The 23,501-nt window shown below is 38.9% G+C and overlaps 3 protein-coding genes and 1 non-coding gene across 4 annotated transcripts; 2 read left to right on the forward strand and 2 right to left on the reverse strand.

Annotated features, from left to right (window-relative positions):
• Positions 1–1,962: 1,962 nt before the first annotated feature.
• Positions 1,963–3,749, forward strand: medag (mesenteric estrogen dependent adipogenesis). The gene is made up of 5 exons (XM_029447376.1): positions 1,963–2,241; positions 2,345–2,484; positions 2,869–2,984; positions 3,101–3,274; positions 3,383–3,749. The coding sequence occupies exons 1-5, from the start codon at positions 2,009–2,011 to the stop codon at positions 3,395–3,397; spliced, it is 678 nt and encodes a 225-aa protein (XP_029303236.1). The 5' UTR covers positions 1,963–2,008; the 3' UTR covers positions 3,398–3,749.
• Positions 3,750–3,927: 178 nt separating this feature from the next.
• Positions 3,928–7,317, reverse strand: alox5ap (arachidonate 5-lipoxygenase-activating protein). Its single transcript, XM_029447377.1, has 5 exons — positions 6,964–7,317; positions 6,793–6,874; positions 5,241–5,311; positions 4,331–4,412; positions 3,928–4,225 (listed from the first exon to the last, which is right to left on the reverse strand). Exons 1-5 carry the CDS (start codon positions 7,031–7,033, stop codon positions 4,063–4,065), a joined length of 468 nt encoding a protein of 155 aa, XP_029303237.1. The 5' UTR covers positions 7,034–7,317; the 3' UTR covers positions 3,928–4,062.
• Positions 7,318–8,227: 910 nt separating this feature from the next.
• Positions 8,228–8,299, forward strand: trnae-uuc (transfer RNA glutamic acid (anticodon UUC)). The gene has a single exon. It is a non-coding gene; the product is annotated as a tRNA-Glu (tRNA).
• A 1,603-nt stretch (positions 8,300–9,902) lies between these two features.
• uspl1 (ubiquitin specific peptidase like 1) lies at positions 9,903–20,780 on the reverse strand. The gene is given in 10 exon segments (XM_029448059.1): positions 9,903–12,077; positions 12,567–12,727; positions 13,670–13,795; positions 15,288–15,417; positions 16,995–17,105; positions 17,758–18,457; positions 18,459–18,716; positions 18,797–18,919; positions 19,686–19,842; positions 20,625–20,780. Coding segments are annotated over 9 exon segments (3,546 nt in total). The 5' UTR covers positions 19,812–19,842; positions 20,625–20,780; the 3' UTR covers positions 9,903–10,266.
• Positions 20,781–23,501: the final 2,721 nt, after the last annotated feature.

A 23,501-nucleotide genomic window follows, 5' to 3' on the forward strand; every position in this document is an offset into this window, starting at 1 on the left:
TTTGTATTGTTAATCATAATCTGCAACGTAACTAAAGCTGTCAGACAAATGTAGTAAAACGTATTTGCCTATAAATAGAAGAGAATAGAAATGCTCAAGTGAAGTACAAGTATCTCAAAAGAACAGTACTTAAGTAAATGTACCTAGTGTCTTTCCACCTCTGGTCATTCTGATATAAAATATATAATGTAGCCTAAATTATACTAACAGTGTTGTTCATGTTTCGCCACTGTAAATTGTCAAGTAGGACAATTTAATTTCTGCATACCAGTTGTGGACCATCATTTTTTTTTTATACTTCTACTTGACTATTTACTACACTACAGGTTTTTAAGAGCTTGACTAATAGTTACGTAGAACATGATGATTTTACTTACAAATATTATTGGCTGTTAAATATACTGTATATTAGACCACAGCCATACAGTATAAGCGTCTTTGAGTAGCTTTTAAAAGTGCTCTATAAATAAAATGTATTATATATTCCTCCTTAATCCTACATTTCAACAAATGTTGCACTGACTTTAATCTCTGTACTTATCTGAGAGAAGCTACTAACCTGAAGTGCCTTCACTATCACACATCTGTCTTCCACACAGAGGTCAGAGGTTAGTTACACAATAAATAGTTAAGGTTGTGTTTGTTGGAAAGAGTAGTGTATGTTGTTGTAGGCCATACAGACTGGTGGAGACATCCAGTACAAATGAGTCAACAATCTCCTGACCACTGAGGCTAAACATAGGCCTCTTGCCCACAACAATTAAACTGTCTGGTTCTGTGAAACCACAGCTGTGAGTGTTCACATTTTTTGTGTGAATAAAGTTAACTTTATGTAAAAAAATTAATCCAAATGAGAGATCTGTGTTATATGGCAGCTTGAAGGAATGAGAAATAAAGTCAGAGATATATTATGAATCTGTTTTGGACTCTATCTGGTGTGTAAAATGTAAACACACACACACACACACACACACACACACACACACACACACACACACACACACACACACACACATGTTGTCTCCTCACTTTCAAAGTTCACGTGCTTTTGTTTCCAATAGCAAGACCCAATGCTCCCCTCAAGTGGCTTCTCATAAAGTCGTGAATTCTACCTTCATTATTCTCAAACAAATGGAACAACTTAGTTTTTATAGTCGTTTGAATTGATTATTTATGTATGTGTATATTAAATGTTTATTTATCATTATAATGTACTTCACCTGACACTCACACGTCACTTAATTAGTCATATAATGTAGGCTATGATGTATGTCGGGAAAAGCCAACCAGCCTTATGGAAGTAAACACATTTGCCTTCAAATTAAAGTTACTTTCAGGGAAAAAACAATATTAATAGGAAACATTAAACAGGCTTTCTGAGACATGTTGTTGTTTTTTTATTCAGACATCAACCAATATGTAACGTCTGGATAATAGTGCATCTGGAAAGCATATTTTTAATTTAACAACATTTCGGTGACATGGCTCTTTATATTAACTTGTGTCCTTCGTTATTGTTATTGGGTTTTTTTTATTAATTCAATGATTGTCTGGTCTATTGAATGTCAGAAAATGGTGAACATGCCCATTACAATTTTCCAGAGCAAAGTTGATGTCTTCAAAATATATTGTCCAAAACAATATATTTCTCAAAACTTCAAAATAAAACTGTCAATCGATTGACGGATTAATTGGCTGCTCATTTAGGACTAGGCCTACTACTAAGAAATGCAATTTGATGATATTGTTAAAGATATTGGATTTACAATGACGTATATGAGAAAAAAGTAGCAAATCTTCACAATTAAGAAACTTAAGCCAGTGGACGAGTGGTGCTTTTGCTTGTTCACGATCAACCCGTAGCGGATTTATTTTGGCCAAAAGAGACCGGAAGTCTTCTCGTGTCAAACATGTCTAACTTCACAGTGGTTATTAAAACGTGCAGACTTGAGAAAGCCAATATATACAGCAAGCAGCAGCCGCAGTTGCAGGAGGACGTACAGAAGAAATGCGTGACACCATGGCGACAGACACACTGTCCCACAGCAGGGTGACACTGTCCCACAGCAGGGTGACAGTGACAGATGTGGAAGAGTTCCTCAAAAACCCTCCAGATAGTTTCTCTGTGGAGGTTCTCGCCTCGGGATACCGAGTCCACAGCGACCCGGAGAAGAGCCTGGTGCTCATCGATGACTTCGACTCCGACAAAGGGAAAATAGTTTTCTCCAAGTCGATGGGAAGGTGAGGAAAAAACTGCATGGGATGATGCGCCTTAACATTACCCACATATATTTATATACACAAAAAAAAACTCACACTCAATGTCTGATTTTGTTTTAAACAGAAAAGTTAAAATGCGAAATTTATGGGAGTACACCAGCATGAGAAAGAGCCTGCTGTCCAAGAGGGTTTATCTTCTGATGTCTGCCTGCGAAGAAAACAACTTTTCAGCGACCGACAAAAAGGCAGACAATGAAGCCACAGGTAACTTAAACTGTTCTAACCATTATATCATAAGACCTCTGCATGAATCAGACACACACTTGTGTGTAATTACACTGACATAATTACAAAGTAAAAAAAGATAAATGGTCTTTAAAGGCACCACTGGCATTTTGTCATTTGCACAAAATTGTTACTTTGAACCCAGTGTGGACTTTACAGCTCCAGGCTGCTAAGTGGGTCATGCAGTGTGTTGGGGTGGGTAGGTGACTCAGATGCATACTGGCTTCCAAACTTGTAATGTTTGCAATGGGTGGAGTAGATCAATTACAATGGCTGCATAGTACTCGTGCCACATTGGCAATATGTTTTTCTGAACTCTTTCCTCACTATTTTCCTCATGAATTATCTTCAATCTTGCATCAGTGCTGAAGCAGTTTGTGGTGTCCGTCTACGGCAACGATCCTTTCATCAAGTGGCAGATAGAGAGAGGCCTGGACTGGACTATCTCCTCTGTTGCTGGAGAAAGCTACAGGGTGGATGTAAGTAGAACCTTTTGGTCTTTATGTCACTTTTTAATGTTGTTCAGTAGCCTACACTCCAGGAGTTACTGTGTTTTGTATTTTTGGTATTGAATGTGACGTTTTTCTTATATCAGATTGACTTGACTGAACTAATGGAGAGCTGGGCAGGAAAAAACTTCAACATTACAACTGATAAACTAACACAAGTTAAACCTCTGTGGAGAGACGCCTCCTTCACCCTCAAATACTACTCTGATGCCCTCTTTGACTTCCCACACTGGTTTGGGTTCAGCAAAAGACAATTTAATGTAAGTGTCTCTTCTTATCACATCTTGATAGTAACCATAAAATGTTCTGTATTTGTCAGAGTGGAAGGGCACTTGTCTAACTTGTTTACTCTGCTGTTACCATTACAGTTAAGACTGACATGAGTCAGCAGTGCATTGAGAGCAAGAAAAATGGAGTTTATCCAGGAGGAGTCTGCTTCCTCAAGAACGTTTCTTCATCAACAGAGGAATGTACGCCAGGTGAAGGACCAGCATTTTCTCTTGGGACTGCAGGAAGTACCTTATAATCGCTTTTGGGTCCAGATACTTCTTCTGTTCAGTGGGTGGAAACCACTGACAAGGACTAACAAGAAATATCTGAATGCTATGAAGATTATTTAGGCAAATTATTTGTCTAAATGTATTTGTTTTTTGTGTGTGCTAGTACTTTTTTATTATTCGTCCCTTTAATTATGGGGTTTCTTTTAGGAAGTTTTTCCTTGTGCGATGCGAGGGTCTAAGGACAGAGGGGGTCGTAACCTGTACAGTCTGTAAAGCACACTGAGACAAATGTATAATTTGTCATATTGGGCTATATAAATAAATTTGATTTGAATTTGATTTAGTAAACAGACATATACCTCACTTGATTTATTGAGGGGTTGAAGAGATCAAATCTACTGCAGAATGAAATGTTTTAGACTTTTGTACGAATTATTTATTTATTACCTAACACAATAAATGTTCTTATGAAAAAAACAACTAATGAGTACAGTGTTTTAAATGTAAATGTGGGGAAGTGTTGTTGCCATTATGTGAGACACACTGCACTAAGGGATGAGGAGAAGAGCAGATGCAGCGCTGGTGATGGTTTCCACGTATTCCTTATAGTCGCTGCTGAAGAAGCGCACCAGCAGGTAGTTGAAGATGCCCACAATGCACATCAGGAACAGGAAGAAGAGGATGCGTTTTCCAAACTGGTAGCCTGGGGTGCTACAAAGAAATGTGGAAAAATATATTAAAGCCATACCTCTAAACACACACACACACACACACACACACACACACACACAACACACATCGCTAATGGTAATTTACCTTTGACAGGTTTGTCCCATGTATCCAACAAAGTACTTCTGCCTGACAACAAGATAGATGATCCCAGCAAAGGCAGCAGGAGCTTCAAAGAGATGACAGAAATAGAAAGAAACTGAATCCTGTGTATTACCTGCACAGCAGTTTCATTAGGGTTGTAACGGTATGAGATTTTAATGGTACAATATCATCTCTGAAAATATCACAGTATTACATTATAATTATTATTATTATCAGTTACAATGATACTTTAAGGAATTAAAAACAAACAATAAACCGGATTTTTAAAAAATAGCATACAACTATAATATATAACTAAATCATGTTAGCAGCACTGTAGCATGTTAAATTAAGTACTCAATGGAAAATAACATCAGCTGTGAACTTTTAAAATAATGTCCTATGATGCGCCTGTTCGCTGCACGCACACAGTACTTTATTGCATGTAAACGGTATGATAACCATCAATTTCAATAGCCCAGTATACTGTTACAACCCTAGGTTTTGTAATACACTATATGGAAAGTATTTGGAAACTCCTGTCCACTTTTGCTCTGGGTTTTGTGGTTTGGGCTATGCTGCTTTTTTCCAGTTACGGGAAGTCTTAATGATACAGTGTACAATGATAGTTCAGAGAATAGCGAGCAGAATGTAGTCACATATTTGTTTATGTATTTATCTGATCAGTGAAGTCCAGCATGAACATAAGGGCTGATTGTTGACACTGTTTGTGTAGGAAATTTCCCAGACCCGCTTTAGGCAGTCTAGAAACTGTAAAAGTCTCCCTGTTAATTATTTTGTAAGATGTTTTATATGCTTCTTTAATGTGTTGCGACATAATACACTCTCGGCAAATGGTGCTTTTGTGAGGAAAGTGACAGTCTCCTTTACAGTGAACTGATTAATGATTTACCTTGACTGAGACAAAGACCGGCACACCACATCACTGCCAGGAAAGTGGGATAAGAATCCATGCAGTTACGACTGGAAGACACGTAGACAAGAGGTGTAAGTAATACATGTCAAGGAAGTCCACTGCAATAAGTTACTATGGAGCAATCTGCAAACTTTTACTGGCAGTGTAACACCGAGCTCTTTTTCAAAGGCTTTAAGGACATGTTTTGAAACTGCAGAGCGGAAGTGGCTGCAATAAAAACAAGAAAAGAAAGTGCATGAGCTGGAAAACCCAATGTGGCTGTCTGAGTGTTGGAGGAAAAGAGTTGCAATGGGAAGCCAGGAAAAATTGAGCCCAGTCTCCGAGTCAGCATGTACTGGCTGCTGCAATACATTGCAATAATCAGTACAGTGTGTTGCACGGAGCCATATCCCTCAAACCATTTCCATGTCAGGAGAGTTATCCAAAAAATATCATACTTCAGGACAGGGGTTTTCAACCTGGCACCAAGATAAATCTGAGAGGTCATGGGCTGATTTGTCATTTCTATATTTTTCAGACTTTTCAAACATTTTCTTCTTCTTCTTCTACCTCTAAGAGCCTTTAACAAGACATATTACAAAATGTGTGTCAATTTTAAACTGTTACCAAACAGGATGTAGCTAAGATGTTTCTTTTTAAAAGCAGGAAGTGCATTGTTGCTCATGGACTAATAGAGCGACTGGACCGAAGACTGAGACGTTGTGTCAGTTACATACATTAGATTTGCTCATTTATTAGCGTCAGGCTAGTTATCAAAGGCCATGTAAGTGATGATGTGTATTTTTCCGTTATGTGTGTCCTATAAAATGTCAGAAATGTTTTTGAAATAATCAGTTTTCCAAAGCCTGAGGTGATGTGTACAGTTTCTGATTAACAGTCCAAAACCCAATCACATTCAATTTACAATGATAGAAAACAAAGAAAAGCAGCAAATCATGACTTCTTTTAAAAGATCAGTTAGTTGTAAACGTATAAATTAATTGAGTAATATTGTGTGTGATTGTTGAAATGAGGAATCTAAGTTGTCAGGTGAATTTTAGCTTGATTTGGCAAACGTTTATGTTGCAAAGTAGTTTTGCAATAAGCTTAAAAGTCACATTTTTGAGAAATAAGATTGCTTTTATGTTGCACATGATCCCTGGATTGAAATATGAAACAGAACAAGAAACCCGTTAGAAATGTCAAAACACACACGCCAAATGTAGGCTGTGTGCAGTTTTCACTCACACACATTAACCTTAACACAGGATGATGATGATGATGAGTCAACTTACTGCGAGGAAAATATATATTTGCCTTATGGCTATTGTTGCTTTCCCAGCAAGCATTCAAATGAGCGCTGCAGTTTTGTTCCCACTATCTGGGAGTGTTCAGGCAAATGTGACTGCCTCTCAATATTCAGGTAATGTAAAACTAAATGGAAATTGTTTTAGGAGGAAACTAACACTAAAATAACACATATCCCATTGTTTAACCGGCATGTGTTTAATTAGATTAGCAGAAGAACGGAGTATAAAATGGTTCTTACTTGGCACAAGAAACTCGTTCAAAAGCAGCTGGGTTTTTTTGCAAACCATTGCACTCCTTCTCTACCTTTAGAGCAAAGAAAGCTTGAAACACAAAGATCATTAACGTCATTAGAACATCATTTTACTGAAGAAGAAAAAAACTATGATTGATGCTTCATGCTTGTTCTCACCGTTCTGAAGTACGCTGATGAGGGTGATGACGACCAGCAGGTAGATGTTTTCCACCACGATGTTGTACATGATTACTGTGTGAGCCGTAGGAGCAGGTGGATGGAGATGCTGAGCTTCTCTTTCACGTCCAGAAGTGTGTCTTTACAGTCAGCCTGCAGAACACAAACCTGATCTGTCCCTCTATGACATCATGAACTCCCCCATCCCACATACAAACTTGTTTGTGGCTTCCTCTTTATGTAAATTATGCTCTGGCTTAATACAGAGGGGTGCACCAATGCCTGCTACTTCCTCTACGTTTGTGTGAGAGCGTGCACACACATGCACAAATTTGCATTACTGTATAGGCTATCTAAATGTTTTTTTAAAGTTCTGTGAGGGGCCTTTATGAAGTCTTTCTGGCAAATGAGCAAGACCAATGCACGGGGAATCTGTAAATATTATTTATATGACAGGATGCGCCCCAGACAAGTTAAACTATGAACAGGCCTTTAACACAGCACATATTGTGACGTGCTTATTGTAGAAAAATCCCAGGTGTTACCATTCGAATGCTCATTAGTGTTATTAATTACACCTGTGCACTTCCCTTTATGACAGGTCAAAAAATGTCTGCTGCAGTGGTGGTAAGTACTGAGATCATTTACTTAAGTTAAAGCAATAATATCACACTATAAACACTACCAACAGTCAAACAGCACCTGCAAGTGCTTTAAAATGGTAATGCAGCTGCTTCTTTACCCAGTGGCTGTGTAGTTTTACTTAATTTATTTTTTTAATTCTATACAGACGTTGTACACATAGAAAGCAGTACAAAAGCATATTTTCCTATTAATGGAATGAATCCAATCAAAACTAAAACGTAAATGTTTTGTTTTTTTAAGAATAAAATAATAATTGACTATTCAAAGACACATTAAAGAAATCAAATTGTTAATTGGCCGATTTAATTATCTTTTTTAAACATAAAATCTTTATTAAAAATGGATTACCGTGGAGCTATAACTGTGGAGCTTGTCTAAGCAAAAGCAGTGTTGGTACAGTGTAGCTAACAGTGCTAACAGTGCTAACAGTGCTAACAGTGCTATCAAACAGAAAACTAACTAAACGTGACAAGTACAGAATGTAATGTACAGAGGTATCCTAATGATACCAACCGAGGTCATTGTCTGCCCGTGTATCCGTGTGGTCATATCATAAAAAAAGATTGTGGAATAATTTATGGTTTGTTGAAAAAGATTAAATATCGCAGGGTTTATCATGTCCCATATGGTCTAGCGGTTAGGATTCCTGGTTTTCACCCAGGCGGCCCGGGTTCGACTCCCGGTATGGGAACTACTCTTTTCCATTTCATTCTGTTATGAGGTGTGGCAAATTCGGTTTTGTGTGTATATTCGCAATTTATAACTACGAGCTTGACATAACATACCAGTATCCACTTTCACACAAGCTTAGTGCCCGTAGGTTGCTCGTTGATCTACGAAGGCAGCATAGTTGGGTGTGGTTTCGGTTAAACAAATCATATTACTAGGTTAAGATAACTTATCACAGTATGTTACTATGTAAATTTGGACTAAATGCAGGTTGGACAATTAAAAAACACTTTTATTGTAATTCATATTCGTTAACATTTGAGAAAATTACACCTACACTGTACATATTTAGATTAGATTAATCTTTATCATTCTAAAGATAATTATTAATGGATCCTAAATTAGAGATATATTTGCATGCCAACAATGAAAAGGGAGATTTCAATTACCTAATTTCCTTTTAGGTTGTTATCCTGTACACCAGGGGTATTCAACTAAAATTCAAAGAGGTCCAGTTAGAGAAAATTTACGCAAGCAAAGGTCCGGAGCATCATAATGTGTAACTTGCATTATGAATTAGTGTGAGATATATTGAAGTAGCCTAGTAGCTGTATCAACGTCTGCATGTCACCAACAACTGACTGTCAAATCAAATAAAGAAAGTACAATTTAGAAACATTTAGACGATATTTATTGTCACTTAACATTGAACTATACAGATATATATAACACTGTAGATATGTATAATGTTCTTCTCGGGCTGCATTTGAAAATAAGAGAAAATAAATAAGAGCTTTTTGCGTTGACCCAAAATCCAAGCACCTCTGAGGGAACATTCATGAGCAGGTTGTTGGGCAGTGAATGTATGAGTCAGGATCCTGCTGGATTCATCATATTGGGCTCTGAGATTTTCTGTGACCTCAGTCCAGACTTGAGGGTATGTTTGGTCAAAAAACGTTGTTCACTTTTCTCTTCTTAGAGAGCGCCATGTGTAGTTATTTAGGGGCCGGACTCGGACCCCGTGTTAGTGACCCCTGCTGTACACCAACACTTTATGCCATCACTGTTGTGCAATTATCACTGCCATGTGCAAAATTAATTTTTATAAAAAGAATGCATCAACCACGTTGTACTTATATTATTTTTATTCTATTTAACAATTGTGTACTCGCCACTTTACTTCATATATTCTTTTGCTGTAATGAGGTAAATTTCCTCGTGGGTCTAATAAAGGATTTCTGATAACAGATTTAGTCTTAATGTCTACTGTTAACATTGTATTTTCCATTTTAGCCATAAAAATGTAGTTTTTGTCTTTGATTTCAACAGCCTGACACTCAATTGTCTGAAATAATCAACTATATTTTGTAACATATATTGTGATATCACTGATGTCAATACATTATGGAAGAGGTAAGGATTTATTATCTTAATAATCAATTACATTTTTTATGTCTTTACCCTAAATTATGTTGAAATCTGTAAATATTTCTCAACTTTCAGTTACTAGTAACAATATATGTTATAACGAGTAACAGATTTGCTCTCAGCTAAAGGCTGATCAGAACAATTAAGAATATTTTATGTACAAAAATTGTGACTCAATTTTTAAAGTAGCAAGTCAGTGACATAAAAAAATATATTTTATTCCTCTAAGAAGCTGAAACACCACACACACACACATTTCCTATATTGTTAACTTGCATAATGACATTTTGTACAAGACACATTCGAGTCATCCAAAGAATTTATTAAATGACGCCTTAAAAAAAAATTGCCATGAGATTTTTCAAGTAATTTGTCAAATTAACAAAACATAGCAAACAAACAGCTTTTTCTGTAAATGATTGCTTCATACAACCCAGTTACATCCAATATTTACACAACAAAGTGCTAAACTTGCAGAGAGAAGATTTACAAACGTCATCGACGGTTTAACAGAAGTGTTCACAACACTTCTCTATATTACATTTCACAAAGCCCCACAGGTCAAACGAAAAGTTCACTGAGGGCGTCTGTCTCCATCTCAGTCGGTGTCTGAGCCACAGCCTGCGAGAGAAACTCCTCCAGGAAGTTTTCGGCGTTGGGCGCGTTCATCTGCTGAACTGCACCTGCGGCATTGACGCCACAGGTCAACTGGTCGACTTGCCCATCGGCGAGCATCTCGAGGAAGCCGGTGCTGTCTGGTGAAAGGTTGCTGGCCGTCGTTGCTGGCGAGAGCAGGTCCGAGAGGAACTCGCCGCAGATGGAGCCGTCGTAGGTGCTGGAGGTGACGGTGTTTGGGGAGCCCAGGTCAGTGCTGTCCGGTCGGAGGCTTGCTCTGCCCTGATAACCCAACATTTCATTCAGCTTAGCGAGCTTCTTCTTCTTCGCCTTCAGTTTCTTTATCAGCTTGTACCTGAGGGCTTCTGTGTCGCTGAGACCCGGAGGAAGCTTCGAGGACTGGCTGCTATGTTTCTTTAAGGAGGACATTTCAGAGAGTCGCGTTGCTCCGGGCATAGAAAGCGATGTACCAGACACCACTGTAGTGTTCGTAAGCGATTTCTGGTGGTTAGAAGTTATGGGTTGACACAGCTTTGATTTGCCATTGAGAAGTGCGTAAGATGGGAGGGGACTTGGGGTGATTGAGCGCTTTGCACCGAATCCACCGTACATTTCTGCAGCTTTTAGTGGGAGACCCTCACTCTCCTCCGTCCTGAGCTGGGGTTTATGGAAGAGTCCTCCAGGAGTCTGCGGTTTTCTCACAGGGTTGGGCGTAGAGCGAGTGGGAGGAGTGGGCTTTGCCTGTGTGACAGAGATGGGTGTATGGCTGGGGGTGAGGTTTGCAATCGACTTGTAAAGTTGGTTTACTGGGTGTTTGCTGAGCAGGAAGGACCAGTGGGCCTGCTGAGGAGGCATTGTGGGACTTTTCAATGACTTATCAGTGGAAGACAAGGGGGCTGCTTGCTGTGCAGTTTCAACAGGCGGTGTGTCATCCGCAGCAGCACTCTCAGGTTCACTACTGATTACTTTGGAGGGCTCCAAAGATGCAGGTGGTGAAATATGCAGAGCTGCTTTTGGCACTGCTGCCTTTTTAACTATTTGTCTGCCAACTATTTGTCTGCCAACTCTTTTGCCTCTGTCAACTGCTCTCCCTCTCCCTCGTCCTCTCTTGACACCAGGCACAAATGTAGGATCACTAGACGAGCCTTCAACAGATTCCGATGAATTGGATAGTGAGGAGAGCTCAACAGCAGGGTTGTGAGACGCTTCACTATACATTACTGCGGAGGAGCTATCCGGTGTAGAGTCGAGTTTTTGATCCCGGCTGGGAACACTCAAATCCTTGGTTTGTTCGTTGTCATTTAAAGGCGGTATTTCTGAATCAACTTTTATCTCCACCATTGTGAGTGTAATGATGTCATTATGGGAAAGGCCCTCGAAGGCGTCCAGCAGCGTTGTGGAACCGATCGATGTGTCAAATTCGGCTGTGACTGTTGTGTCCATGAAGCTGCTGCTGCCGTCATCAGATGCTGAGAGCGCACGGACGCTGTCAGTGTCGTTGTGAGACGTGAGAAGAGACTGATCAGTAGCGCAAGTCAACAGTTTGACCACTGTTAAGCCTTTGTCACTTAGACTGGGGTTCATCTCATTTTTACATGGGGGAGATTCAGGAAATGTGCTGGAGGGAGAACATGCACGAGGCTCTTTATCTTCCTCCACCTCCCAAAAGACGACATGCATCTCCTGAGCAGGGACCGGGAGCTTTTGGTGGGTCTTACAGTCTGGATGTTTCAAGTCGTCATATTCCAGCCATGATCCTGTAAGGAACAGTTACGATAATGCACGGTTAGAATAAAGAAACAGCATCAACGTGCCTCCATCTATAGAAAATAAAATAGCAAAACTAAATGTAGACTAATAATAGAATAGATCAAATGTGGAAACCTGAGCTGTCAAGCTGCAGAATAAATTATGTAGCTCTAAATGAGTCTTCCGCAGTTTAACATTGCATGAAGTGTCCAGCAGAATGTGCTGTTGGCAAACTGCAATGTAGACTCAATGATGAGCTTAAGTGTTTGTGGTTTCATACCAAGTGCAAAGTAGCTTACAGATTAATACAGAAAGAAAAGTTACACTTCAGTTATCCATGTAAGAATACCTACAACGAATGACTTCCTCTCACGACTAAATATGGTCGTAAACAGATTAAATGAAGTAATTCTTTGAACATATATTGCTCTCTAATTAATTAACCAACCAATATCGTTCAAATGTTCCATCAGTAAAAACTATAACAGAATACCTACCATCAGAATTAGAAATCCAGGTGACAAAGTGCTGAAGTTGATGGTTGTACTGTATGACAGTGGAGATCGAGTAGCGTTTCCCCTTGAAGGTGAAGGTGTAGATTCTGACATCGTTGTCAGGAAGTCCTTCTACAAAGTGCAGCTCAAACACCGCAGGCACACTAAACAAAACACGAAGCAAATGTTAAACTGATGGAAAAGGGAATGCCTAGGGAGAACTTTAAATGATATGTGGTTCTCACTAATGTAAAGATGTGTCATCATTAGACTATATCTTCCATTATAAGTTGGTCACGCCTAATATTTAATTGTGAGCAATGCAAAATTACAGATTTCTAGAAAATGGAGTCTGCGTGTCTGTTCTTCCCTTTTCTCGACAACCGTACTTCCCTATCAACTTCACACTTGCCGGGTGTATTGCCGAGGACCCGAGGGGGCACAGTGTCGAGTGAGAAGTTGTTTGGATTAGCAGTTCTCGAGAAAGCTGCATGCATCAACACCGGAGGCAATCGGCCAAACGGGCATTGCATTAGTATCTTTTACATTTTCTGACAATTTGTTAGTGTTAGCAATAATTAATTGGTCATTTCATTTACCCTGGTAATCAGTTACTGACACTTTAAGACAGAGTGCTTTGGCTCAACACCTATAGGAAGACAATTAAAGGGAATCTGTTCATGTTTTGTGTAGCTGTGGAGGCACACAGTTTCTAACAGTGAAACAATTCTTATTGGTTATCCTGATAACCTGCAGGTTTCTGCTGGACTTGGCAATAAATGTTTAGACTTTTACAAATCACAGCTACATTTGTTGTTAGGGATACACTGGAAAATATGAGAAAGCTGTTTGCCCCTATATAAATCATAAATGATTAAATAGCTAATATTGTTTGTTAAAAAGGGCATCCTTCGTTGACATAGTAAACAATTTACCCCGTGCTTCATCAATTACAGAATAAGCATTTTCTTACAGGAGCTATGATTACTTTGCAAGTGGTGATCTGATTCAAAGCCAATTCTAACTATAAATCAAAACGACTAAAATACAGGAGTCTTAATTTCAAATTGTAGTTTATACACACACAACACACACACACACATTACCTCTCCAGCATCATAGTCCTCCTCTGATTCTTCTGCCAGCACACATTGCACGGGGCCAAGTGGACGGCATCAAGTGGGCGCCAATCAGGCAGAACATTTGTGAAGGTGGGGAGAGTTTTTATAACCCTGAAAAATACAGCGTGAAATACATTTAGGATTTTACAGTGTTTTAGAGAATGATTACATTTCCCCATCAATGAATATTAGTTGTAGTCTCGGGGATAACCACATATGACCACCACTTCTATCATCTATTGATTTAGTTATGGTATTTGTAATAACACAACTCTTATGACAGTGGTTTGAGCAATCCATCAAATTAGAGCAGAAATGTTGCGCATGTTAATTAATTATTATATTAAACAGAAAATTAAGCAACAATTTTGATAATAAATTTATTGTTAACTAGTTAACATTCACTTGTTTTGAATTCTCCAAATTTGTGGATTTGTGTTTCTCTGTTTTTAATATTCTAAAGTCAATACCCTTGAGGTTTGGACCGATGATCATATAAAACAAGGAAACTGTGATGGGTTTTTTTTACATTGCAATTTATAGACTCAATTAAATCCTGAAAATAAAAGTAAAAATGGCAGAATAATTAATAACTAAAATTACCGCGTTGCAGTTTACATCCACGTCTGTCCAAAATGTCATCCCTTCATCATTACCGGCAGCAGCGCTGGTATTGTTTTCTTATTGCAAGTCTGTGTCACCGCATTATGTGCTCCTGGAAGCAATATTTTTTTTCCACCGAGGACGGCAAAGTCAAGACCCGCCCTACTCTACCTCCGATTGGCTGAGCGCGGAGGCCAGGCTGTGTTCACTTTGGCATAAGAGACAGAAACTTCTCTCTATACTGTGAGAAAGAAAGATTTGGGAAGTCTCTTTTATCCTGAGTTTCTCCATCTCTCCGATCCTCAGAAACTGCCCCATTAATGTGGGGAGGAAACTCCAGTGTGCAGTATTAGCTTCAAAATAAGCTTTATTGCTATGAATCATGGCAGCTCAGAAACCTATAGTGTAGGGAATGTACATTGATAAGATTATTAGCAATGAAAGAAATAAAGTACAAATATAAACATCCATAACATGGGCAGCTGTAGAACTTTTATGGACACACAAGCTCTGCATCACATGTTTCTAAGTATATGACAAGAGGCCACAATTTGTGCAGCTAATACTGCACACTGAAACGTCTCACATAGAACGGGCCGTTTCTGGAGGATTGGTGTGATGGATATCTTTTATAAAAACCTCTCAAATCTTTCTCACATGAAAGTAGTGAGATTCTGTATCAACCTCTTTCATGACAAAGTGAACACAGTCTGGCCTCCTGCACTCAGCCAATCAGAGGCAGAGTAGGGCGGGTCATGCGTTCACCATCCAAGGAACAGAAATATCCCCCCTGGAGACCCCTGGTGTAGCAGGAACTACCACAGATGCTATTTTGAGTTCTTTACCCGCCGTCAGTTTGTCTGTGGACAGATTTTGTCACCACGATAACAAGACCTGTCGCTAATAATCAAAACGGCATCACCATACACACCTCTACCCAACAAACAGCGCAATCCCATTGTAAAATATGTAGTATCTTATCATGCATTTCATCATCTACCTTTCTTTCGTAGCAGTTTTGCATTCACTGCACTTGAACTCCCATTGAAAGGTCGACTGGAACAGAGTTTCGGCCCAGGAGTCCATCTTCAGCAGAAGGGGAATGGCAAATACCGGAGTTTCCCTCTGGCCTGAAAAGCACAACACGCGAGCAGTTAGAGCATCGTCACAGGAACGAGTGCTGACAGAAGCTGCGTGCGGTTACACCCTCCAGGGCAGCGGGATTATGGAAATCCTAATCATGATTACTTTGGTCAATATCGAACTCACGCTTATTTAACACAATTACTCTGGAAACATCGTGCACTTTTGTCGCCTACATTTTAAAGTTAAAAGCATCAAACTAATTCAGCAAAATGAAGAGGCTAGATCTATGAAGAACCTGACCTTGTAAACAATTGAATCATAAACACATTGGTTGTATAGATTTTAATAGGGATCACACGGCAATTATTATTATTTTTTTAATTAGACCCACTAAGCATGGTTTAAGAGACGGGGTCTGTGCTTCAGGACCTGATGAGTGGGTTTGCAGACATCGCTGTACTGACGACAGTCCGCCCCGGTTGACAGTCGCCGTGGGAGCAGGGAGCCCCGTCCCTCACGCAGGGAGAGAGGGCACAGCGAGCACTAAGTGGCACGATCCGGGCATCGTGTCTGCATTGTTTCCCCCTCGTTTTGTATTTTCAGTATGCAAAAAGTGACAGCCACTAAGCAAGTTTTGCCACTTTTTATATAAAGCAGAATCCAAGGTTTGCATTGTCCTAACCTGACACTTTGTTAGCTTATAATGGGGGCTTTGAAATGTCAAGATCAGCTCTGATCTTGGATTCTCAACAAAGCATTTGTGCCAAATACCTAAAAGGCACAATACGTCAAGGTGAAAAAACTAAAACTAAAAAAAGAAAAAAGGTATTAATTAAGCACTTTAGCGGTTCAAAGGGCAAGGATAGTCTGAGTATAAGCTATACGATTACATTTTGAAGAATCCATTTGCCAAAACAAGACTAACAGCCCCTTTATATACACTTCTTTTTGTCGCTGTAATCTGTTTTGCAGAAACAGTGGCATTAGGCAATATGAAATCTAATATTCATCAACAGAAGGCTTGAGGGGCCCTGGTAGCACTGTGTTGAGCTTGAAAAACATTTGCTCAGACATCTCCCCCTTGCTCACAGTAGCCTTACACAATTTGCATATTGTTCCTGTACTAACACCGGTTTCCTAACAGTTCTGGTGGCGCCAGAAAACAGTCCAAAGAAATATTGAATCTCTTTATATTCATTAACTTCTTTATTTATATACATTTCTCTTCACCTGCGTAGGACAGTCTGTCCTTGCGGCTCCCAACTCAAAAAAGGGAAAATACATATTCTTTCCTCATCTTAACAATGTCTAATTTTAATGTTAACCTGTTTTTTCTTCAATGTGTTCTATTCTGTGCGGAGAACTATCAAGTGAGAAGATATGGCCCCGCTAGGTTGAACACTCTTCACACTAAATTGAGAGAAAACAGGGCAAGAAAATAACTGTTGCCTTTCGCGTCACACGTTATGAAAAAGTATGTTAAATAGGACAAGTGCACACTGCAAATAAACCTCGGGGATGACGCATAACCATTCAGAATGCATTTCTAAATCGATCCGAGCGGGAGTATCATCTCCTGATTTGAAGGGATGAAGGGAATGTCTTTAGTGACTGAGCTTACCAAGTTTGCAATGCAGCATGGGCTGCAGTAGTTTGAAGATTGACATCCTGAGACTCTGAAGGTCTGCATTGGCCTTTTGCAGCACATGAATTGGCACCCTCACGTCGCCATCTAGATAGATATATATCGATAGATGACACACACAAATACACTGCATTATAATATAAAAACTAAAGAATAAATCATCATTAATTCAAGCTTTTTAGTCAATGAGATTTGCAATTGTTCACTCATGACAGCATCAAGTTTGCATTTAAAGGAATGTATGTATGTATGTGTAATATATATATATATATATATATATATATATATATATATATGTAAATTGTCCATCAATTTTGTATGACTGCTTGAATCTTTGTTTTTATTATTGTTAAGTTTGACTATTGATATTTAATAGGTATATTCACAACATTCTAACTTTTCTTAAATTCTTAATGTCTTTTTTATATACGCGTCTGTGGAAATTAACTAAACTATACATTTACAGCCAGGTGGCAGCAAGATACACAATATGGACAAAAGTATTGGGCCACCTACAGGAGCTTTTACATCCCATTCCAAATTCATATGCATTAATATGAAGTTGGTCCCCACTTTGCAGCTATAACAGCTTCCACTCTTCTGGGAAGGCTTTCTGCAACATGTTGGAGCGTGTCTGTGGGAATTTTTGCCCATTCATCCAGAAGAGCATTAGTGAGGTCAGACACTGATGTCATGAACACAAAACACCTCAAGGTAGCAGAAGAAAAACTTGACTAACCTCTGCCAGTCTGTTGATGGACTTGGATTGCAGCATAAACGTCTTCGTATCCTCTCATCAGCTGCCAGACAGGCGACCGCTGAGGCTCAACTTTAGGTTTACACCTTCTCAAGCTCTTGCAGTTCACCAAAGCAACGAGCAGCGAGTCCAGCCAACACAGTTTGTCGCTGTTACTCCAGAAAAGCTGATTCGGAACAGATACAAGCTCGTCTGACTCTGTGGTTATCGTGGTCGAGAACAAAACCTCCGTTTCTGACTTAATGCCCCCTATGTCCTTACATAAGATGAGGTCCGCATTCAGTGGTCTCTGTTCCGTCTTTGCTGACTCCTCATTGTACGAAAGCGATGTAGTATTATATCCAGTAGAATCAAACTCGTCGCCTGTAAAAGATGACTGGTTGGAGTCCAGACTGAAGCGTCCGTTTAGAACTTCAGGAGGACTCTTCACCTCCCTGAAGTCATCCTCTGCCTCTGCTGTATCAGGAGCACCAAGGTGAGGAACGAATGCAGACTCATCCCCGTCAGCGGTCAACGTGGCTTCTGATGAGCACGGCAGGTGTCCAGCTGGTGTCAAGCACGCAGGAGGAGTCAAACCATATGTACAAGCAGCATTTTCTGGTTCCTGGTCCAGAAAATCATCCTCATCTCGTAATAACTCTGCACCTGGAGAAACGCTGTATCCATTTAAATTTTCATCAGGCCGTCTTGGGTGCTGCATGTTGGCCATTGCTGACAACGTTTAAAGCCCCATGCCCTACTTGGCTGATGAGTGTGTCCGTAATACTTTGCTGCCCAAGACTGTCGAGTTCATTTGGACGCAGGCGTTTGTGTACGGGTCCAATCAACTCTTCCTTTTCCAGCACCAAGGCATTTTTTCTTTTGTTCCCAACGGTGGGCTTCACAGGATCCAAGCTAGCCAAAACATCCTCCAAGGATCGGCTGACCAGAGGGAAAAGGCACTATGTGGGAACGAATACAGAAAGGTTAACATGCAAGCTAGCAAAAAAAGTACTGCAGTACTTCGACTACTTCGACCTACCTGTGGGTTTGTGCAGAGCGTGATTGACTCCTGGAGGTTGATGCGGTAAGAGCGCAGCACACAGGTCAAGCCCTTTGAAGTACACCAGGGACAATGCTCCAGTGAAGCAGCTCTTTCCTGAACCTTTGAAAAAACATTAAGATCACAGAAATGACATATTAATAAAGATCACAGACCTCCACAAAATGAGGGAGTTGTTTCACAGTTAAAGAACATGCAAAGCTGTAACAATCTAATTTTTGTAATTCATGCAAAAAAAATTGTTTGCCTGCAAACATTTTCATCAAATGAATGATTTCTACCTACCCAATTCACTGTCATATTTCAGCATCGCTTTCATTTCTCCACCACTGTCAGCAGCAGTCATTATTGTATTCTTCCAATAACATTTAAATACTGTACACATGCATTAGAGTAACAAAACAAGGACGTTTTTTTATTTGATGTACCTTCCAGATGTGGAGGATACAAGCAAGAGTAAGAATTCCTGAAAGTAATTTTCAGTTTAGCGTTTGCTTTTCTCTCTAAATTTTGGCCTCAGGTTTCTGCACATCAATCAGTGTGAGTTTAGTGAGGATGAAGTGCACATGTGAAGTGAAATGTTAACAATATCAATTCGGTGTACATATAAAAGCATAGTTACACATTATTTTCTTTAAAATATATTAATACTTTTGACAAAATCATTCCATGAAGTACACAGTTTCTCATATAACATACATTATATGCTTAAAGCCTACCAAGAACTTTCGCCTTTTTACCAAAGATTTCCATTTTTTGTTTTGGTTCGTTTGATTTGGATTGGTACTGCCAAGTCACAGTATTTTTCAAATATAATTCAGCTTTGCGCAAGTGACAATTGTTAGAGGAAAACATGAGCTCTACTGACTTTTCCCAAATACCCCACCAGTGGTGAGGCCAAAGCCCCCAAACCAGTGTCTTCACCAGTCATTGGCAAACTACTGCTGCTCTTCTGGTCCACAGCTGTCCGGTGCCATTCAAAAAATATTACCATGTCACTGCAACCTGGCTCACCTCCGAAGGAGCTGAGGAGAACAATACAGCACCACATAAAGCAATGTTACTCAATGCCTACAAGTTATGACGGTGCATGTAAAAATGCACTTCACTTTAGAGTAGGACCATAAGATATATAACTAGCAGAGAATAGATAATATAACATTAAGAATAGTAAAAGAATATGTATATAGTGGTACAATATTGTATTCATTCTGTCCACCCCAACTTCACGAGTCTGCAGTTTAGGTCAAAATATATACAATTTAGGATTATGTGTTCTCTTTAATATTAACAGTTTTTGCTAATATCAATAATATTAAAAATAAATAAATTCAGGATGTTCCCTGCTCATCTACACAAATACAGACGTGTGCGGCACGTGGGCCTACCACTGAAGCACATAAACCTATGCATTTAACCATTAAAAACAGCATTAAAAGTAATTAATATAAAGAGAACGTTTAAATGGCAAAACAATTAAGAACGACGAAGCATCTCCATAGGCAAATACATTAGATAAAGTAAACTTGAACTCCATTTAGGAGCAAAATGAATAAGGAAGATGCCAAACGCCTATTTCCAATAAGCTAGGTTATACATTAACCCTATAATTACTTATTTTTTATCCAGTAAAATTTACTGTTGAGATGAAAAATCTTAACGTTAACAATACATGCAGTAACTGAACGATCAGCCTGTGCATCTGACGGCTAGCATGCTAACATATTAGCCATAGCCAAACGCCGGGTATTAATTTCAGTCCCAACAGTCTCAGTTTTAGTTTTCGTGAATAAAAACGTATACATACCGATACCAAATCTATATTATTTTTGCAAATTACAATGCTGATCGGCGAAATCCATCCAGGCAGAGCTGTATTTAATAATCCACGATGAGTCCATGTGCATCATTGTGCCAGTTCGTATTAGAAACGTTCTTTTTCCGCCCTTTGGTGGTTGTGCAGCGGCCTTTGTATTCCCCTTCTGACAAACAAAGGTTCCGCTCTCCCCCACTTGGCAGTTCCAGTGAACTGCAGTAGCCTGTGCTTAAATTAGTGTTCATGTTGGTACTGTACGTTGGTAAAACACTGCCCATGAATGCAGGACTGATCGGTGAGTACACATGAAGATGGACGTGATAAAAAAATACATCTAATCACGTGATTGATTATCATTATCATCAATTGCTTAATAGATGTAGGCCTAGGTCATTATTATTGTCTTCAAAATCATCATTGTAAATTTTGAATGCAATGTTTTTAAGAGTGAGTATAATATATAACAAGCAATTCTAATGTTCAATATTTTTTACTGTATCACTATTATATATATTATAATTATTATTATTATTATTAATAATAATAATAATAATAATAATAATAGTAGTAGTAGTACTTTTATGAGATCATAATCTACCCCACATTATTAATGGCATTGCCACTATCACAATTTAAAAAGCCCAATAGTGGTTTTAAACAAGTATTGTCTGAGCTAATTAAAAACAGCAGAACTGTTATATTTTAAAATGATATAAAACAGAAGAGAAAGCAACCTTTCACATTTGTGAAGCTGTAAAAAGCAATGGATTGATTGGCACAATTTAAATTGATTAGCCTAATCTTCTGTTCTGATATTTCAAATATACTTGCATCAGTACATTCCATGAGTTACTTCTTTTAAAAAAATTTTTTTAATTAATTAATCTCTCCTTCATCCAGTCTGATATATTATTTATTTATTTGAGAGGTAGAAGGGTGGAGTTGGTTAGGTGGGGGTAGGGTGGGGGTTACATGTGTCCCTCACTCTGGTGCTTTAATACAGCCCAACTCTCACACCTTCTGCTCTTGTACCCTCCAACCCACATATACACATTCACAGACATTCACAGACGTGCACACACATGTCTCCCTGCACCCAATCCAGCCTCTTGCATGTGCCCTCCTCCCTTAAGCCCCTCCTGTATCTGCTGCTCTCCTGTCCTCTATTTTCCTCTTGATGACAAAATGAATTTGCATATCTTTCCCAGGGAGCGCTCATTAGAATGCATAAACCGGCCGCCTCCTAGCCTCATGAGCAGGCTATAGCTTTCTGCCGTGGCATCTCCTGATGCAAAATGAGACACAGACAGGGAGGCAGCATCACAGGCAGACATGTGGCCTGAGTCTGGGTTGTGATTGGCATTTGGAATCACTTCACCCTTCCCATTCTTAATTCAGGGATAAGAATAAAGTCTGTGTCAGCCATTTTTCTTTGTTTCTATATTAGCTGCTAAGCAGAAGCCTATTTATTAGATACTAATATCCTCATTATCCTCAAATGCATATAGAAACAATTAATAATTTGGTAAGCACGTATGATTATACCATTACCTTCAGTGGGCATATACCAAATGTTGCAAATCAACATGGGCATTTTCTTTATTTTGGCACCCCACCCCCCACCACCACATTTAAACACACAGACAAGCCCAATTTAAAGTCAGATAACAGATATTACCTCGACTTTGGGCAAAATAAGCAAGTCATCTTGAGAAAGGCCCCTTTCACAGCCTGAAATCATCGTCCTGAAATCTTTGCAGGCTGGCCAGCTCAATGGACATCCTTTTCTTCTCTCTTTAAATGTGACATTTTTACCTATGGTGGCGCTAAAGCTCAGGTCACAAGGTCACTAACATCAATATTCTATCTTTGTAAATGTGAATCTCAAGAGAAAATTCTTACATAGGCTAATAGATTGTAAGTTATAACCCATAATTATGTTCAATTACACTAGTGCACAGCAAGTGTATTGTCTGTATATGGAGATACCGTCATAATACAGTTAATGGGGGAAACACTCATTAAATCAATTCTAATCTTGGTCTGATGGTGGCGCTAGAGTAATTTTATAGGGTCATCAATTTCATTACAGTAGGTTTCTTTGAATAGCATGAATGTGCATATCAAATTTTATATATAAATGTCCTTATAACATCTGTTCTTGGTCAAATAAACAAGTAAATACACAATCACATGACCTCTTGACATCTCTTGGCAGAGCTAATGAGACGAATTGTTCAACATTGGCACAGCAAAATGTGGTTTTAGAGTGTTGTTGAATTTCTATCAGATACATAGGGACAGGAAACGGGTGGAAAAACAGTGAAGACCTTTGGGATAAGCTATAGTATGCAGGCTATTATGCACTATAATATGCATGAAATTATCAAAAAGGAAGATATTGTTGTAGTAAGTAAAACATTATTTATTAATCTGGTCCAACACAATAATTGCAATTCCATATAAAAAAATAAATACAAATATATGAACTGCTTTAAAATACCTGATCTGTTTATATGTCTGGCAACAGATTTAAAATCAATGCATTCTCACTATTGTTTTATTATTTTAGTGTATTGTAATTTAGGGCTTTAACCATTTCATTGCATATAACAAGGTGTCTGGGATTGGGAGTGAAAACCCCACTGCTACGAGGCTACCATACAGACCTGGTATATATATGAAACCTGCAATTACAAGTCATGTTTTTGTTGTTGTTGCAATTAGCAAGTTAGAATATATTGTTGCACAATAACAGGTCTGCCAGCAATACTCTTCACTAAATTATTGTAAAATGCCTTCCTTCTAATTACAAACTGTTTTATCCACTAACTGTACAGCAGCTCTTTAATCTCAATACGTCTTTGT

Source organism: Cottoperca gobio, chromosome 14, assembly GCF_900634415.1.
Source record: "Cottoperca gobio chromosome 14, fCotGob3.1, whole genome shotgun sequence".
NCBI classification, from domain to species: domain Eukaryota; kingdom Metazoa; phylum Chordata; class Actinopteri; order Perciformes; family Bovichtidae; genus Cottoperca; species Cottoperca gobio.

Coding starts and splice junctions, on each gene's coding strand:
- medag (XM_029447376.1), top strand. CDS start 2,009: ATGCGTGACACCATGGCGACAGACACACTGTCCCACAGCAGGGTGACA. Junction 2,242..2,344: donor TTCTCCAAGTCGATGGGAAG/GTGAGGAAAAAA, acceptor TGTTTTAAACAG/AAAAGTTAAAATGCGAAATT. Junction 2,485..2,868: donor GGCAGACAATGAAGCCACAG/GTAACTTAAACT, acceptor ATCTTGCATCAG/TGCTGAAGCAGTTTGTGGTG.
- alox5ap (XM_029447377.1), bottom strand. CDS start 7,033: ATGTACAACATCGTGGTGGAAAACATCTACCTGCTGGTCGTCATCACC. Junction 4,413..5,240: donor CGGTCTTTGTCTCAGTCAAG/GTAAATCATTAA, acceptor ATCTCTTTGAAG/CTCCTGCTGCCTTTGCTGGG. Junction 4,226..4,330: donor ATGGGACAAACCTGTCAAAG/GTAAATTACCAT, acceptor ATTTCTTTGTAG/CACCCCAGGCTACCAGTTTG.